At 41.4% G+C, this 18,420-nt stretch overlaps 1 protein-coding gene across 1 annotated transcript in view; it reads right to left on the bottom strand.

Moving 5' to 3' along the window:
• Positions 1-18,420, bottom strand: part of CC2D2A (coiled-coil and C2 domain containing 2A) — a 90,342-nt gene that overhangs the window by 23,346 nt on the left and 48,576 nt on the right. Inside the window, exons 18-23 of the mRNA XM_044296771.1 lie at positions 14,484-14,625; positions 13,550-13,688; positions 12,586-12,789; positions 9,878-9,970; positions 9,503-9,594; positions 4,303-4,470 (exon numbers count right to left, since the gene is read on the bottom strand). Of these exons, the coding sequence (XP_044152706.1) occupies positions 4,303-4,470; positions 9,503-9,594; positions 9,878-9,970; positions 12,586-12,789; positions 13,550-13,688; positions 14,484-14,625 (838 nt within the window). The remainder of the gene's footprint in view (positions 1-4,302; positions 4,471-9,502; positions 9,595-9,877; positions 9,971-12,585; positions 12,790-13,549; positions 13,689-14,483; positions 14,626-18,420) is intronic.

The following is an 18,420-nucleotide window of genomic DNA, read 5'->3' as shown; positions in this document are numbered from 1 at the left end:
TAATTTATTATTACTTTTGTCAGATTAAAGTTATTTCTGTGACCATTGTGACTTTTTCTTTCATTGACCAAAGGGTACCAACAATTTTGTCCACGTCTGTATTTACAGCCACCAAATACTTAGTAGAAGTGTACAAATAGTCCCACAACATGGACAGTGACAGACCAGAGGGGGATCAATGGCAAAAATTCCAACAAAAAAATATGTATCTTAATTAGGGGACATTTTTATGCATCTTAAAGAGAAATTCTCTGAAATGTGCCCTGTTGGAGCCTAGAATTTTTTTATTTTAGGCCACAGGAGTACGGGCCTTAAAAATAGGCAGTCACAATAAATTGTGAGTATGTGGCTCGAGGTACATTATGCGGTCAATGGATAACAAATTTTACTGTAGGCCACTTTTTTTCACTTTTTGGGGGGGATGGGGGGGCAACTGGTATATCACACCAGTAGAAATTATTTGTACCAATGTCGTTTGTCACTATCTGTAGCTGAGGTAACGCAGCAAAACTGCAAACAAATGCTGCATTACCCAAATGCACTATATAGAAAGTATATAATTGGTATTTAACACCCCTGCTTCAATCAGTTTTTTGGGAGGCAACTGGTATATCACACCAGTAGAAATTATTTGTTCCAATAGCGTTTGGCACTCTGTGTAGATGCGGTAACGCAGCAAAACTGCAAACAAATGCTGCACTACCCAAATGCACTATATAGAAAGAATATTATTTGTATATAACACCCCTTCTTCATTCAGTTTTTTTAGGGGGCTACTGGTATTTCACACCAGTAGAAATTATTTGTTCCAATGGTGTTTGTCGCTATCTGTAGCTGAGGTAACGCAGCTAAACCGCAAACCAATGCTGCACTACCCAAATACACTATATAGAAAGTATATTATTGGTATATAACACCCCGGCTTCAATCAGTATTTTTGGGGGGCAACTGGTATATCACACCAGTAGAAATGATTTGTTCTAATTGTGTTTGTCCCTCTGTATAGCTGCGGTATCTCAGCAGAACCGCACACAACTGCTGCACAATACAAATGCACTATAATATACTTTCTATGTTAGAAAGTATATTATAAGTATATCACACCACTCAGTAAGTCACACCTATCGATAGCACACCTATACCAGTCCTTAAAGGGACTTTTGTGGCCCTATTAGCTAGCGTTTGGTGTCCCTAACAGCCTGTCCCTGCTCCACACAGCAACCTCTCCCTACACTGGCAAAAGACTGAATGTAAAATGGCGGCCAGATCGGGTTTATTTATAAGGTAGGGGGTTTGTCCATGTGCTGAAACCTCTCAATTGGCTGTCCTGTACCACCTGATGGATGTGTCATTGATCAAAGTCCTTCACAATGTAAAATAATATGGCGCCGGTGGACATCGCCATATGTTCCCCCATTCGGCGAACCGCAAACGAGCAATCTGTTCTTGTTGTATAATAATATGCAATGTTATTTAGTGCTATTTTATATGTTCAAACTTTATAATGACCCAATATAGATTTTGCATGGATGGGACAGGGTTAATTTCCTTGCCTCAGCCCCTCAAAGAAGTTAGGTGTGGATCTGCATCAAGCTCAGTCTAGTTAGTGTATTTGAGGAAGTAAGCGGAAGCTCCATGTTCTCTCCACTCCTCACAGGACTGGACTACAGTATTCCAGAGAGAGATAAAGGAATGAACAAAGGCGGTCCAGAATCTGCATGGCCAAGCGATGGAGTCAGTCAGTAAGGTATTTGCTGATCAAAGCTGATAGACTTTACTGCTGTGAGGGGAACATTGCTAAAACACGGGGACACAACCTGGCCAGCCATAGTTTAAACCTGTATCACTCGGTTGGAAATTACGGCCACCATTGCAAGATTAATATTGCCAGCCATAGATTCTGCAGAAAGAGAATTTGGAAAGGTAGACAGGAAAGGGGTCATGCAATTCCCATCCTGCTTAAATCCATACATTGATTGCCATCAGGTAAGATTTGCACTGCGAATTATTCCTTCTATAAGTTTATGAATAAAGGTCCAGCTGGGTGATATCAGATGAGGTGTGTCCCTGCATAGTATAACACTGGCATCACTGACTGGATCGTGTCAGAATGTGCAAGGGCACACCTCCAACTGGTAACCTCCAGCTGTACCTTTATTCATAAACTCCTTGCATGAGGAATTTAAGTAGTTACTAAAACAGACATGTCAGGAGAGGGGACAGGTCCTTTTTAATAAAGATACGCAAGTACATTTTTACCATACTTTAATGGCAATTCCCTTTTTTCCCAATTTTTTTCCATTTTAAGGCTACATTCACACGATCCGTATGCGTTTTGCGGCCTGCAAAATACGGATCCTCAAAAAAATACAGGTGACATGATTTTGACATCCGTATTGCATAGTTTTTTTTTGTGGATCCGTTGTAACAATGCCTATCCTTGTCTGCAAAACAGAGAATAATAGGACATGCTCTATATTTTTTGTGGGGCTACGGAACGGACATACGGATGCGGACAGCACACGGTGTGCTGTCTGCATTTTTTTGCGGACCCAGTGAAATGAATGGGTCCGCATCCTATCTGCAAAAAAAACGGAACTGACACAGTAACAAATTCCGTTCGTGTGCATGAGGCCTTAAGGAGAAAATCCCTTTGCCGTGCACCACCCAACCTATATCTTCACTTTTAAAGCTCCTATTGGAGCGGTCACCAACGCCCCATTAGAGGTCATCCAGCATTCCCAGAAACATCAGACCTTTTAACAACTCGACCAATAAGTTCTCTTCCCATACGTATGTATTAGTGAGCCACACAGATTTGTATCAGTAATTATATCACCGGACGGCTACAGAATTTTAGGAGTAATCTGATTATTTTGGTAAATGACATTCATGTGTATTCCCCTCCATAGAGGTGCATGGGAATGTTTACTTTCACTACTATCTGCCATTAAACGCATACTGGTGTATTTGTGGGAACATGAACTCCCCCTTTAAATAGTGGGAAGATATACAAAGACACTTGCTTATGTGTCAGCGCCTGAACCTGGTTATGTGGATATAGACACGTATTATAATTAAATAAAAGTCAGAAAATTACATTGTGCTTGGTACATGTATCGGTTATCAAAACTGTCTAAAAGAGAAAATAGCCTGGTTGCCCATGGCAACCAATAAGAGCTCAGCTTTCATTTCTTAAACTGCTCTGGTAACATGCAAGCTGCGCTGTGATTGGTTGCTAGGGTAAACAGAGACTAGCCTTTTCTTTTAGACAGTTTTAATAAATGAGGCTTAACATTGGTGTAGAAAATAATGTTCCTGTGCAGATTCACAATTCACCCCATACATACTGATGGTATTGGGTGTTCCCATACTTACCAATGTGCAGGGTGGTAAAATTGGGGCATCCCAAACCCCACCAAAGGCCCTTTATGCCCACTTATGGAAAGGTGTTTGGGGGGGGGGGGAATTACATTAATATGCAGTGTAAACTTCAGATCATCCCCCTTCCCATACACTGTGGCCCGCACGCTCTGCAATTTCTGGCCCCTGGGGGCGGACTGGAATTAGTAATTATATGACCTTTAACCTTTTCAGAGCGATTTTTTATTTTTTTTTAAGTCTGCCTCACAACATGAATCAGTATGTCCGGTAAGTGAGCTCTTATTAGATGTAAGTGCATTTGTCTGATGAACAGATATGGCGGTATCTTTCTTTTGGCATACGTGGGTCCAAGTTATCTTTCTTAGTTATTAGGGTTATTATTTCTCTAAGGGCTGTTTCAGATGAGCGTGTCCTGTGCGAGTGCGATTTCCCATTAAGGACACTGCTCGTTTAGCAGGAGTACATGGTATTATACTGATTTATAATGCTGTGTGTCTCTGCATGACAGAATCATGTCAGTATAATTGAGTAGATACAGGTCAAGCAGAGACACACAGCATTATAAATCAGTATAATGCCATGCGCTCTTGCGAAAAGAGCAGTGTCCATAAAGGGGAATCACACACTCACACGGAGCGCGATTCCCGCACAGGAAACAGCCCTAAAGCTTCAACTTTTCTTTGAGCAAGGGTACAGCTAGATGGCGGTGCTATTAGATGTGATGTCACTGTGACGTGATAAGATTTCTTGAATGGTTTAGTAAGCTTGTGCCTTCACATGTGGCAGATTTTGTTGCAGAAATTTCTGCAGCTGAAAGTCGGTTTATTCTTGTGAAAGGGGTAGTTTTAATGGTAAGCACATGGATTTCTACAAGCCGCCTTCAGGTGAATGGAAAGGATTTTCACACAGTTTTCTCACCTGGTCGTTGGTTTTCTCACTGGTATGTCATAAGCACGGATGACGTTCACCAGGACTTTAATGTCCCCATCAGACAAGTTCTGGGCGGTGACCTTCTTCCGCTCTTTTCTCCTAGGCTTCAGTGGACGTTTTGGCTCGGCTAACTTGAAGAGATCCATTCCCAGGATCCTGAGATGGGAGCAGAAACCATTAATGGTCTGAATATTTCCTGTGATATCACTACATGTCTAGCTATGCAGCAGTCCTCAGTGGAGCCCCCTGGAGATGGTTTGGAGCAGTACAACTGAATGGACAAAGCCCAGTATAAGAAAGTAATGAACATATCGCAATTTGCAGGCCATTTGTTTCCCAATTATTTATTGGCAGAGCCGGTGGGAGATGACACTGTGGTCATAGATGGTTGATGTGAGATTGGGTTGTCATGGGTGGAGCAGATACCATGAAATAAAAGATACTGCAGTGACATGCAGCTCCTAGCAGATGATTGGCTTCGTGAAAAAAATTGTATTCGGCCTTTTCTCAGGTTGTATCTCTTTCTGGAAAGTCTGAATATTCATGCAGTGTCCCCACTGCAAGTGGTTAAATTGCAATGTCACTGTATTACTTGTCCCATAGACTGTGTATGGGATGGGAGGATGTCTAGTGGCTGGCAGGGCTGGCACCATCTCTTCCTCTCTAGGAGGAAGTTAGTTTAGTGTTCTGTTCGGTTACGTTTTGTTCCCATTGACAATAAATGGGCACAAAACTGAAGTTTTTTTTTCCGGTATTGAGACCCTATGACTGATCTCAATACCGGAAAATAATAACGCTAGTGTGAAAGTACCCTAACATCACCTGCTGTTTTTTTTTTCTTCTAATTTCGCTGTCCACCCCAATATAGGATTCTTATAATAAGGGTACATTCACATCATCATTTAGCTTCCCGTTCTTCCGATCCGTCAGAAGTAGAGAGACAGAAAAAAAAAAAACAGGATCCTGTTGCATCAGTTGTCATCCATTTTAGCCATTTCCATCTGAGATCCGTTTTCTCCCCCCTCCCCAGTCTAAAAAACAGGTCTCAGACAGAAATGGCTCAAACGGATGACAACTGATGCAACAGGATCCGTTTTTTTACAGGATCCCGTTTTTTTTTCTGTCTCTCTACTTCTGACGGATCAGAAGAACGGAAAGCTAAACAGTGATGTGAATGTTCACTAATTCAGGCATCTTCCAAACCATTTTCCAGATCAGTGGTCTTCAAAGCATGCCTCTCCAACTGTTGCAAACAAATAAAAATCCCAGCTTTCCTGAAATGCCCGTGAATGCTGGGAGTTGTAGTTTTACAACATCTGGTGAGCTACAGGGTGAAGAGCACTGTCTGAGCGGCATCTCTGAGGACTGCAGTATGGGACTGATACTAATTATCACTATGGTACAAAACACCACCATAAAGTCACATAAAGCTGTAATTGGGACATGACGACATTATAATAATCGGTGACTACAATGTAAAGCACTGGACTATTACCCAAAATTACCCAGATTTTATGATATTACATAAAACCATTATCAGCGCTGGGATCCAAATCATCCCGGCTCCATGGGATAAAACCCAAAAATTTCATAGAACTAAGAAATATGAGAGGAAAACCCTCATTATCCTCAATGTACCATGACCTACAGAGTGAGAATGGGACTCCTCATCTATGTCCGGAACCTTGATGGGAGTCAGTCTCCTACTAATGGATATGAAGAAATGGATGAGCTGCCGAGCCTTTTCAGGACTCTATTACAGTCTCATTACATTTTATGACAACTTTATGGAAGTAATTTTGTACTTACTCCTACACAGGCAATAACCAAGGGGGCGATATTGGGGGCAACAGCCCAGTGATGGTCTAACGCCCCAGAGGAGCATTACCACCATTGCACCTTGCTACTGTCTCCTATGGTTAACCACGTGTCATCCTATGTATTGATTTCCAGGTCCTGCACAATGTGTATTCATATTTCCTATTTTGTAACTGTTCGAGTGTCATATGCCTGGTTCACCAGCAGGTGGCAGCATAGATGGCAGAGCTATCTTACAGAGAATGGAGCTTTCTATTCCATTCTAACACAGCCATCTGTGGTGTGGTGGGCGTGTCCCACTTGCTGCAGGGAGGGGGGGGGGGGGAGTTCTACTTAGAAGGGAGTTGAGCTTACCCCCTGCTAGGGGAAGGAAGCAGGAGCCCGTCCCTGCTGGACGAGCACTGTCTGGACCAGCTTGATAAGCATAGAGCCTCAGAAACCAGGAGTAAAGTGTTCCCTGGATAAAGCTAGAGACAGACCAGACCACAGAAAGTGAAGTACAGCCTAAAGAAGGAGCTGAGTTCTACTATAGCCAGCCTGTTAGCACAGCAGAGCCAGAGAGCAACAGACGTAGCAGAGAGGAGTTGGCGTGCCACAGTTAATGCCAAAGCCTGCTGGAAACCAAGACAAAGCCTGTAAATCATTTGGAGAAACGTTTATTTCAGGAACTACATCACAAGATCTGGACTCAATTTATTCTTCATCCCCTACTACTACTACCCCCTTTTTCTGCGTTTCAGAAAGCCACGGCTTTGGTTCCAGCATATCCAGGTAGGAGCATCGTGACACGTGCAACACTATTAAGGGACATTTAGGCCACCCTACACCACTCTGGCATTCCTACACCTGGGTACCATAAACTACCATATCACTAAAAGGGGCCCTGTGCCCTTGTTGCTTCACAACAAACCCCAAGTAGTGCGCCCGACGATGCCGCAATGGGAGCATAATGCAGGGAGGGATACATGGGCATTGCCATTTACGTGTACAGCACAGCGGTGGTGGAGGTGGTAGATCTGACTACACCCTTGGTTCATTGCCAGTGCACTAAATGAAGAGTAGAGCAACGATGGATACCATACCCGGAGCCATTAGAACTTAGTATAAAAGGCAAAGCGGAAGTAAGAGAGTACAAATACAGATCAATATGACGTCCGGACACATATGGAGAAAATGAGTGCAGAATAACAGAAGAGAGAAAATGTCAGCGATACTGAATCTCACAGCTTAGGAGGATGGCGTCTATCTAAATGACAGAAAATCTAATTGCCGGTCTGCAGTTTCAGCCGTGGCATGAATCAGTGGGGTATGACCTAAATTTGGTGCTCTGTGGTCGGGGAGAGTGGTGCGACAACCGCAGCTCACACCCAGCTTTCCCCAAAAAATGATTATAACTATTCCTGGTTGTAAAGCATTTTTAAAAACAAAAAGACAACATCATTGTCTTATGGCCTTTCTTTTGTGTTGTGAAGGTGGGGGACTTTAAAGGGGTATTCCAACCATTATTAGGATGCGTCATAAATTCCTCATAGGTGCGGGGGCAAAAGTAGAAAGCCCCCCTCCCAATCTATCGGGCGAACTGGGCTCCTTGGACACCTTTAACCGGAAAAGGGAGGAAAACAAGATGAGCAGTCGGAATACTCCTTTAAACTCTGATGAGAAAAACGCAATGGTTGAAGGTTTACCTTTATAATCAATCTACAATCATGCACTAATAATTTTTATTAATTAAGTTAAGCATTTTAGGTTTTTGGCAGATCCTCTTTACACCTGGAAGAAGGGAATCATTATAAATGTTCAAAAATCATATTTTCATACCAAACACTGAAAAGCCGTAAACACACAAAAGAAGTCAATCCATGCAGAAATGGTGCATATGTGAATACGGTCTAATACTGGCGAGTTACCCAACTAAGAATCAGGATAACTTTATATTATTTGTGAAATCCTGTCTTCTTCCAGAAACAGCACCACACCTGTCCTCAGGTTGTGTGCGGTATTGCATCTAAGCTCCATTGAAACGAATGGGGCTTAGCTGCCATACCATCTATGCACAGGTGTTGTGTTATTTTTGGAAAAAGGCAGCCATGTTTTTCTCATCCTGGACAACACCTTACATTCACACTACCGTATTTTCGTTCAGCGTCCGATTAGTATTTTTTGCTGATTGCACGCAGACCCATTCTTTTCTATGGCGCAGTAAAAAATGCGGACAGTACACGGATGCCATCTGTGTGCGGTCCGCATCCGTGGAATAGGACAAGTCCTATTCTGGTCCATTTTGGGGACAAGAATAGGCATTTTTTTTACAACGGGTCCCACGAAAAGTGCAGGATGCACATAGACCAAATTGCGGATCCACAAAACTGATACCGTCGGGTGAATGTAGCCTTAATATGAAATGGCACGGTAGTAAGCAGAGTAATAAAGTGTTATTATCACATCGAAAACTATAATAATAGAAGATCCCTCCAGCCCACATCAGAGATTAATAATATAAGTGTCTACAATCTCCCCATGGGGTTTCAGTTTTTATCACTTTTTATCACGTTACAAACCATAATGATCCCTGAAGAAACATCAGAATTTTCTCTAAGACAATCAATTTGTGGTGAAATACCCAAAGCTCTCAGGCCTCTATAAAACATTCTCGTGAGAATGAGCTGCAGTACAAGGCACAGCCACATGGGGCAGTAAAAAGGGCGAGGTGCTCCAGCAGGTGCTGAGGCCTCATCTTTCTACTGATCGGTGGGGTTCCTGGAGGTTGGACACCCACCGATGACATACATATGTCCTATCCCAAGGCCATCAATGCATATTCCTAAAAAAACAACTTTAATAAAGTAACATTTTTATCATTTATTCTGCCAGTTTTTTTTATACATTCCTGGCAATACCAAGCACAGCCACTATACAATGTACGGCGCTGTGCATGGTAAGCTGCGAAAAGGAGCGCTGCTGCCTTCTCAGACAGCTGATCAGTGGGGGTCCCAGGTGTTGGATCCCCACCGATCAGATAATGATGACCTATCCAGAGGATAGATCATCAGTAGAAAACAAAAGCTTGGAAAACCCTTTTAAGAGCTTCTGTAAAATATACAGCTCGTATAGCGGATTTGAAGCCCATTTGATTGACGACACCATATAAAATAATTCCTGGTATGTACTAGATCGTAGAGCATGGTTGGGGTCTTACACAGGTATATCAGGGGTGCTCTGCTTGTAATGGGACCATAAACTGGGTTTCAAATTCTATTTGAGCTCATTACGTTTTCCGACAAAATCGTTGGAGGCTCCATAATCATTTTACGCTATTAAAACAATGACTGGGGACGCCTTGTACATTTTGAGACATTTATATACATCTTACCCAAGACTAGGGATCTCTTCTTCGACAACCAAGTCCGAAAGAATATAATGATGTTTCGCTATGAGGAACCGGTTTATCACAGATTCCCTAACCTGACAGACAAAAATAATAAAAAATTATATTATGTGCCATATAGTACATGTAAATGGTCATCATTCATGACCTCCACCTTGTTCTTTGTCATGTACGGTGGTCCCATGTAAAGCCTGGTCACTGGGTATAAAGAGGTGATCATGTGGTCAATCAAACCTGTTTTTTTATTTTATTAATATAACGATGTGAGATGCAGCAGAGCTGAACGTGGCACAAATTATTAGAACCTGTTCGGCTCTGCTGCATCTGTACAGACTCTTACGGATGTCAGTGGGCATTTACCTTGTGGAGGTATTTGGCCACCATGATCCTATGTGTATCTAAGTGTGTTTCTGCAGTGCTCATATCCTGGTCCTGCAATTTCTTCTCATAGTCCTAGAAGAGTCCAGAAAAAGTACAATCAGAATTCCAAAAACCAAGCCCAAAAAATCCAAATCTTTATATTTCAATGTATGTTTCTGTTCTGTAAAAGTCAGATAGATACAGTAACTTGCAGGTGGGGTTGGACTGGTTCAGCAGAGGATCACACAAGGAGCTCAAATTTCAGCAACAGTGATGATCTACCACAAGAGGGCGCTTGAGTTCCTGCTGTGATCATTCTCATTTAAAGCCGTCAGTAGAGCAGAGGAGCAGGCGGCTTGTTGTTGGGGAGCTGTTATCTCCCGACAGGTCTGTTTTACTGAATAGCCGTGTTCATGAAATACCAGTGGTGAACCATCTCTTGTTAGAATTGTGTTATGATGTTTCCCTGTTACCCCTACTAGAAATGTATGAATAAACTGACAACTAGGTGTTACGTTGTTTTGACCAAAGTGAGCTTTGGATGCTTCATCCGAAGTCGCGTCGCTCAAAACTTCGGAATAATACTGTACGGAGATCCGTCTCTGTACAGTGTTAGAATGTATGGGCTCCAATGAGCCAACGTTAGTTATTCACGAAGTCGCACGTGACTTAGTTGAATAACTTCGGTAATTGATTTTTAAAGTGGAAAACCACTTCAAAACCTAACTCGGCTTCGGCTCCATGGTACTAGTTGGAACCAAAGCAGAGTTCAGTTTCAAGTTTTAAAGTGGTTTTCCACTACTACTCGCGACTTTGTGAATAACTTCGACTCATCAGAGCCCATACATTCTAATACTGAATGGAGATAGATCTCTGTACAGTATTATTCCGAAGTTTTGAACAAAGAGACTTCGAATCTCGCATCTGAAGCTTGCTTTGCTCAACACTAGTTACCAGTCTAATATTGTCCAATCAACGATGACTGCATAAGATTGTATGGGGACACCCTCTTTGACAAAGAGAAAATCCAATAGTTAATTTATTCATAGATATGCAGAAGGAATAACAGAGGAATAGCGCAATGCAGAGCTATAAGAAAAGGTCACTTGAATTAACACAGAAGAGGACAGTATACTGCTACAGAGGGATCTGGATAGATTGCAGGCTTGGGCAGAGAAGTGGAAGATGAGGTTTAACACTGACAAATGTAAAGTTATGCACATGGGAAGGAATAATGCAAGTCACCCGTACATACTAAATAGTAAAACACTCGGTAACACTGACATGGAAAAGGATCTAGGAATTTTAGTGAACAGCAAACTAAGCTGCAAAAAACAGTGTCAGGCAGCTGCTGCCAAGGCCAATAAGATAATGGGTTGCATCAGAAGGGGCATAGATGCCCATGATGAGAACATAGTCCTACCATGTTACAAATTACTGGTCAGACCACACATGGAGTACTGTGTACAGTTCTGGGCTCCTGTAAACAAGACAGACATAGCAGAGCTGGAGAGGGTCCAGAGGAGGGCAACTAAAGTAATAACTGGAATGGGGCACTACAGTACCCTGAAAGATTATCAAAATTAGGGTTATTCACTTTAGAAAAAAGACGACTGAGGGGAGATCTAATAACAATGTACAGTGATCCCTCAAGATACAATGGCCTCAGGATACAATATTTTCAACATACAATGGTCCTTTCTGACCCATCGTAAGTTGAAACTAGGCTCAACATACAATGTCTGACTCAGATCCAATCAATCAAGGACACTTCTCTGGTAAACTAGCTGTATTTGTTGCTAGTTAGCAGCTATTCCTGACATATGTAAGGACTTGTCTTATCTGTCTTCGTTATATGCTTATTTTTCTTAAATCCTCATATTTTGGGGCTTTGGAACAGATTACTCCACTTACAATGGTCCTCCTGGAACCAATTAATATTGTAACTTGAGGGACCACTGTGTAAATATATCAGGGGTCAGTACAGAGATATTTCCCATCATCTATTTATCCCCAGGACTGTGACGAGGGGACATCCTCTGCGTCTGGAGGAAAGAAGGTTTGTACACAAACATAGAAGAGGATTCTTTACGGTAAGAGCAGTGAGACTATGGAACTCTCTGCCGGAGGAGGTGGTGATGGTGAGTACAATAAAGGAATTCAAGAGGGGCCTGGATGTATTTCTGGAGTGTAATAATATTACAGGCTATAGCTACTAGAGAGGGGTCGTTGGTCCAGGGAGTTTTTCTGATAAATAGAACTGATTTTTTGCAGAAAAAAATGTTTGCAGTAAACCTGCCACATGGAAATAAATCCCCTTAAGAGGCTATTTATCAGCGATACCATGATCTTGTAGTTCATATGATCTCAGATGTGAGTATTAAATATTTTTTTACCTGACCGCTGATCAAGGATATAGATCACATGATATCTAGTGATCGATATAGATGTACAAAAATGGGTTGGCACTCCCCTTGAATAGTATAATCTGGTGCTCAGTGATGGGGCGAAACCCACTTTTAGTTAGATTCTGTCAAATCTATTCCATCCTTTCCATATCCATCTATGCAGAGTGCCATCACTAAAAAACTGTGGTGTCCTTTCTTCACCCATATAGCCAAGTTTCAGTGCATGTGTGTGTATATATACGGTATATTATATACACACATATACACACACACACACACATATACACTGAATCCTTTTACCGTGAATATCTTGTCTGGAATTTCTCGCTCCTTTATGGGCACCATCTTGTAGTTGCGGAATTCTGCCACTTCCTGGTTTCGGAGCTGTAGAAGACGCAGTCGTTTGGATCTACTGAGGTCCTCTTCTGACACAAAGTCAAATTCCTTCTGCAGCTGCTCAAGTCTGAAGAACTCAGGAACATACGCATCCCCACTGTTTGCAATCTACAGTTTATAAGAAAGTGGAGGCCGGATTGATGAAACAAATCTAGAGCATCTTCATTTCTATTTCATGACCCTTTGGGGCCCAAAGTTGAAAAATTATAGTAGAAGTACAGCGTAACATGCACTTTGATATAGGGAGCACTGTGGGACTGTAGCCCATTTTTACATATTTAGCAGAAAATTAAAGGCGATGTTACACAAAGTAATATTAATTTACTCTTTACTAAAAAAAAAAATCTAATGGAATTTTCTAAATTCCTGCATCTAGAGATGTTGCTGTCAAGTACTTGTTATGGCAGCCTCTGGTGTTCTTTTGATTCCCTGTCAGAATGTCCACCTAGGTTCAGTGCTGGTGGTCACACATACTCAGTAGCTCAGTCCCACCACTAGGATCAAGTTGTACATGAGCAGTGGAAAGATTCCTGCAGATTTACAGGCCACAGTCAGTGCACTACAAGTAGCCTCTCCTCACCAGTATTTAGGCCATTATGTGACTGTTCATAGAAGGAATAAACAGCAGGGGGCGCCATAACAAGTATCTAACAGCAATATATACAGTAGATACTGGAGCATCTTTAAAATTATTAAAATCTTGTTGAATGTATGAAAGAAAATTTATATTTAGTCGTGAGACACCCCTTTAGATAAAATTACAATACATTTTGAGGATTTGTAGGGATAAATATCTAAAAATCACCAGTCACCAAATTACTTGTATACTGTAGTGTTGCTATAGGTAAATGTACATCATATATCTCACCATTATGAGTTGCATAAGGGCTGCGTTGTTAGGATCATTGGGATCAAGCTTGGATTCTGCTGCCCACTTGGCTAATTTCTTCATGTCTGTCAGTCCAGAAGCCCCGATTGAAGACACAGCATCCATATTGTTTAAGGCCCTGTCATTGAAATACATTACCATTATGAAATACACATATTGACTTTCATAACATATTTTTCATTCAAGAAGCACACATATCACCCAGAGACCAGTGAATAAAATACAATTTTCCTATTTTCAGGTTCCAGATAAGAGAATGACCTTTCTATAAAAGACAAAATCTCTATTTTGATAGGTTTATCAATTACACAGTAATATTACTAGATATATTTCCCTTCATAATGTCATAGGCATAAATGCAGTTCTAGCTATCTGCCACCACTAGGGGGAGCTTCCTGCATTCAGATTGCTGAGTTCACTGGGATTTACATAAATGTGTATGCTGGGAGCTCCCTCTAGTGGCAACTAAAGGCAGCCAGACTCTGGATATAAATGAGGAAATTGCCTTTCTGTAATAGAAAAACGGAGCCCTGGCCCGTATATTAAGAAATTTGTTAGAAGAGAATTTTTGTGGACCTATTTAAATAAAGTAAAAAAATAATAATCAAAGGCTATTAGATGGTTGATATTCCCTGTAACAGAAAGTAGGATTGTTTAACATCAACTTGTTCTATAACAAATATTCCCACTTAGTAGTGGCACCGAATTTGCAGAAGCATTCTCAAGCTAGGGATCTGCAGCTGTCGGTCCACGGTATTTTTGCATTGGGGCTAAGAAACTTCAAGTTACGACTATCAATTCTCTATTAAATGACCTTACTATGGAGTTACATTTTCAGAAATGTATTATACTGGAATGATCTGCTCACCTAATACAGATACACAGTGTACTATCAGTCTGGGCACAGACTTACCTCTGAATATTTTGCTGGGAAAGAGGGGGAACCAGTGGCACCCCATTCTCCCCCACTGCCCATGATACGCAGTATGCAACTTTTCCAGATGTCATTAAGGACACCTTATTGCTTCCATCAGCTTCAAAGGAAAACGGAACATCTAAAAATATAAGAAGTGATTAATTAATATGCAAGTAGTGGTCGCTCATTGAAGGGAAGGGCTGGTACCATGTAGCCATACATGCTGCTGGCCAAACCAGTATGGGCTGCTAGGAAGATGATGGGGGTTGGCTTTTATGGTTACTTATGTACCAACTGTTTACTTATTTTACGGACATTAAATTAAGATTTTTTTTTTTTTTTTAACAGTGTTTTATGATCTCTGATTTGTCTACCCTAACTCCACTACTTTAGTTCCTTAAATCGCAAATCATCACCTTGTCTGTGCAAATGTGGGGTACATGGCTGTCAGAGTAGCCTTAAATATGAGTGCTGTGTATACCCCCATTTGTCCTGGAGATTATGTGACTGCCGGGGGTCTGGATATGTGCTACTGCTGCTGATTAGAACGGTCGAAAAAAAATCAAGTCCTCCAAATGTCTTTTTAAAAAAAACAAACAAAAAAAAAGAAAAAGAATGAAAGTTAAAAGAAAAATACAAACCGGATTCCAAAAAAGTTGGGACACTAAACAAATTGTGAATAAAAACTGAATGCAATGATGTGGAGATGGCAAATGTCAATATTTTATTTGTTATAGAACGTAGATGACAGATCAAACGTTTAATCCGAGTAAATGTATCATTTTAAAGGAAAAATACGTTGATTCAAAATTTGACGGTGTCAACAAATCCCAAAAAAGTTGGGACAAGTAGCAATAAGAGGCTGAAAAAAGTAAATTTGAGCATAACGAAGAGCTGGAAGACCAATTAACACTAATTAGGTCAATTGGCAACATGATTGGGTATAAAAAGAGCTTCTCAGAGTGGCAGTGTCTTTCAGAAGCCAAGATGGGTAGAGGATCACCAATTCCCACAATGTTGCGCAGAAAGATAGTGGAGCAATATCAGAAAGGTGTTACCCAGCGAAAAATTGCAAAGACTTTGCATCTATTATCATCAACTGTGCATAACATCATCCGAAGATTCAGAGAATCTGGAACAATCTCTGTGCGTAAGGGTCAAGGTCGTAAAACCATACTGGATGCCTGCGATCTCCGGGCCCTTAAACGAAATTGCACCACAAACAGGAATGCTACTGTAAAGGAAATCACAGAATGGGCTCAGGAATACTTCCAGAAACCATTGTCCGTGAACACAATCCACCGTGCCATCCGCCGTTGCCAGCTGAAACTCTACAGTGCAAAGAAGAAGCCATTTCTAAGCAAGATCCACAAGCTCAGGCATTTTCACTGGGCCAGGGATCATTTAAAATGGAGTGTGGCAAAATGAAAGACTGTTCTGTGGTCAGACGAGTCACGATTCGAAGTTCTTTTTGGAAATCTGGGACGCCATGTCATCCGGACCAAAGAGGACAAGGACAACCCAAGTTGTTATCAACGCTCAGTTCAGAAGCCTGCATCTCTGATGGTATGGGGTTGCATGAGTGCATGTGGCATGGGCAGCTTGCATGTCTGGAAAGGCACCATCAATGCAGAAAAATATATTCAGGTTCTAGAAGAACATATGCTCCCATCCAGACGTCATCTCTTTCAGGGAAGACCCATTTTTCAACAAGATAATGCCAGACCACATTCTGCATCAATCACAACATCATGGCTGCGTAGAGGAAGGATCCGGCTACTGAAATGGCCAGTCTGCAGTCCAGATCTTTCACCTATAGAGAACATTTGGCGCATCATAAAGAGGAAGGTGCAACAAAGAAGGCCCAAGACGATTGAACAGTTAGAGGCCTGTATTAGACAAGAATGGGAGAGCATTCCTATTTCTAAACTTGAGAAACTGGTCTCCTCGGTACCTAGACGTCTGTTGAGTGTTGTAAGAAGAAGGGGAGATGCCACACATTGGTGAAAATGGCCTTGTCCCAACTTTTTTGGGATTTGTTGACACCATGAAATTCTGATTCAACATATTTTTCCCTTAAAATGGTACATTTTCTCAGTTTAAACTTTTGTTCCGTGATTTATGTTCTATTCTGAATAAAATATTAGAAGTTGGCACCTCCACATCATTGCATTCAGTTTTTATTCACGATTTGTATAGTGTCCCAACTTTTTTGGAATCCGGTTTGTAAGTAATATTAAAAACCTCAATAATAAACAAATTAAATGAATAAAAGTCATGACTATCATATGTGGAGTTGCAGACCCTAGATAGGGCATGTTATAAATAAAAATAACCATCAGAATAGTGCAAAAAATATAAATCAAAAATGTGAATTTGAAAAAAATTAATAAAATCTACTCATTAAATGCCTAGTATTTCTAAGATTAAAAAACAACTGCTAGTCAGCAAAAAAATATGGAAAAACATAAAGCCCTATTTTGGGCATTAAAAAAAAAAGTCACAAAAATCACCTTAAAGGGGTTGTACAGCTTTGCAGTATGTTTGTGCAGCTACTACTCAGTGGTTGGAGCCTTCTGCTTTCAGTTCCATCCACTGGTGTTTCCTGCAAACCTCTGATCGTTGGGATGCCAGGTTTCAGATGCCCACCGATCTGATACTGAAAACCAATTCTGAGGATAAGCCATCAAAATTTTAAAAGCTGGACAACCCCTTTAATAACCTAAAAACGCTATAGTCATTTGACCAGTCCATGCAAATGAGAAGAACTCTTTACGTTGTTATTATTATAGTGTAGCTACTCTTTGCAGAATAAGCTGACATTATGTATACATGACCAAAAAGTAAAAGATGGTACGGAGACAGCGCTATTCCAAAGGCGATGTTTCAGCTAACAAGCCTTTTTCAAGCATGCATACACCCCAGACCTGCTGGTCTGTGCGCATGCGCAGCAGGTCCGCTTGCATTGCCCACTCTGACTTCCTTCCTGGCACATCAGCATCTCATTGTGCACGCGCATGGCCTCTTCACACGCGCCTCCCCGGCCGCTTTACACAAAAGGCTTTGTCCCATACAGAGCACGCCGGCACATCGGCAGCTCATGGCGCACGTGCAAGGCCTCTGCGCACGCTGATCCACGGTCGTTTTACACATAGGGCTTTGTCCCACACAGCGCATGCACTACTCGACCCATCAGCGACCTACTTCGCAGCTTTTTTTAAATCTGGTGTCACACAATGCATACATATTTGCCTCCTTCTCTGCATGCTGACAAATTTACATCATGACCACAGGTATGATTGTACTTATTACTGTTCAATACTCATTGCTTAATTGTTATTGTGTACAACAATACGTCTCTCCTCCTTATGAGCTGCAATTCTATTGATGAAAATCCATATGTTCTATCACCTTTCTCCTTGTGACATACCAGCAATTTTATTATACATTAATGAACTTAACCACTTCCCCTGGAGACGTGCAGCCACCACTACCCTGGCTTGGGCGTGCTGACCACTCATCTTTATTCTGAATATGTATACATGAGTGACAACACTATAGCTGACTACTAAATTTATTTATTTCTGGCATTTTTTTTTTAGCAGTGTTCCCCTCTGCAGGCTACATCTATAATTCTCAGTTGTCTCTGAGCAGGTGACTGGAAATTAGCTGTTATCATGTCTCCACATAGACTACACAGAGACAGAAGATTCTACTCCCTCTCCCTCATTCAGAATCAACATGTACCACCATGTAGGACATTATAGAGAAGTGCGGAGCAGTGTAGATGTGAATAAAGCACTTGGATGAGACCCAACATTTACAATTAGCTGCTCCAGCCTCTGTGTCTCTTTCTCACTCTGCAGCTTACTCCTCTTCCCCTCCTACAGACTTCTAAGGGAGCTTCTGATATGATCCTTCAGAGAGTTGACAG

The sequence above is a fragment of the Bufo gargarizans genome, chromosome 1 (genome assembly GCF_014858855.1).
Source record: "Bufo gargarizans isolate SCDJY-AF-19 chromosome 1, ASM1485885v1, whole genome shotgun sequence".
NCBI lineage: Eukaryota > Metazoa > Chordata > Amphibia > Anura > Bufonidae > Bufo > Bufo gargarizans.
This window is presented reverse-complemented; position numbering and strand designations above follow the sequence as displayed.